This window comes from Odontomachus brunneus, unplaced genomic scaffold, assembly GCF_010583005.1.
Source record: "Odontomachus brunneus isolate Ranch 3 - 2012 unplaced genomic scaffold, Obru_v1 Obru_scaffold_246, whole genome shotgun sequence".
Taxonomy (NCBI): domain Eukaryota; kingdom Metazoa; phylum Arthropoda; class Insecta; order Hymenoptera; family Formicidae; genus Odontomachus; species Odontomachus brunneus.
The window spans coordinates 166,180-167,319 of NW_022639696.1; the positions used below are offsets into that span (position 1 = coordinate 166,180).

At 41.0% G+C, this 1,140-nt stretch overlaps 1 protein-coding gene across 1 annotated transcript in view; it reads right to left on the bottom strand.

The window, feature by feature from the left end:
* Nucleotides 1–318, bottom strand: part of LOC116852672 — a 1,358-nt gene extending 1,040 nt beyond the window's left edge. Inside the window, exon 1 of the mRNA XM_032833243.1 lies at nt 46–318. Within this exon, the coding sequence (XP_032689134.1) occupies nt 46–72 (27 nt within the window). The 5' untranslated portion in view covers nt 73–318. The remainder of the gene's footprint in view (nt 1–45) is intronic.
* Nucleotides 319–1,140: the final 822 nt, after the last annotated feature.

Consider the following 1,140-nt stretch of genomic DNA (forward strand, 5'->3'; position numbering starts at 1 on the left):
CTTCTTGCTTCGATCTTTGCGAAAAGATCCGGATTGATGAGCTTCCCGAGAACCTTTATATCTGTTATCCATTTTCCTCAGAATATGTATTCACAGACGAAAACTCACTGTAACGCACAGTTGCACGAACGGCAAGCTACTGACGAAACGCGTCCAATTTCCGGCAAAGAATAACGGTCGTGTGATATTTCCGTTATACCTGGACCCGACCACGCCCGAAAACACAATAGAATCGTAAAACAGGTCTAGACACGCTCTCTTCGAAGGGTCGCTGCCTCTCGGCTCGGCCGCAAAACAGGCGGTACGGCGCGCTCTCGGAGACGGTTTACTCTCTCGGCTGTAACTTCGTTATTTATCGAGATATTGACTTGCAATTTTAACCAGATATTCTTGAGACCTCAAGCATCAAGAAAATGCAAAAAAAAAATCGATTTTTTCGACCATGCTAGGTGTATATCTCCCCTTAATATCACTTCTTTGTTATCGTTTAAAAGATATCGAAAGAAAGCAAAGTTAACCTCCAAATAACCTAGAAGGTTAGGGACAAGGTTAAATCCAAGGTCACCAGCAGATAGTTCTTTTAAGCTCGAGCAACTTTTGTTGAGATCACCTTTTCCGAAAATCTTGTCCTGAAGATTTATTCGGGTGTATCCATACATTTGGCTCACCCTATATATGATTATACACGGTGGGCCATTTTAATCTCCCCACCTGAATTTCTCGTAATCTAAGTCAGATAGAGAAAAATGGTCCAGACAAAAGTAGAAGGGGACAGAGGGGGTCACGTACCAAGAACCTTAACCTTGAATTCGATTTTCAAGGTTATTTCAAAGTCAAAGTGATTTTTTTAATGGGAACACCTATTTTTGACCCCGGATTTGAAAAGAGCGGGAAATTTTACGTTCAAAATGATATGTTAATCAAGGTCATGGCAAGGTCGAATGAAGGTCAGGTTTGCGAATTTTGATTTCCCAATTGAATATATCGGAACCTAAGCCAAATACGTAAAATTGGTTCAGACAAATGTTAAAGGGGGCCGAGGGGGTACCTATCTGTACTCTGATCTTGACCTTGAACTCGATTTTCAAGGTTATTTCAAGGTCATAGTGATTTTTCAAAATGGGAATCACTATTTTCGAG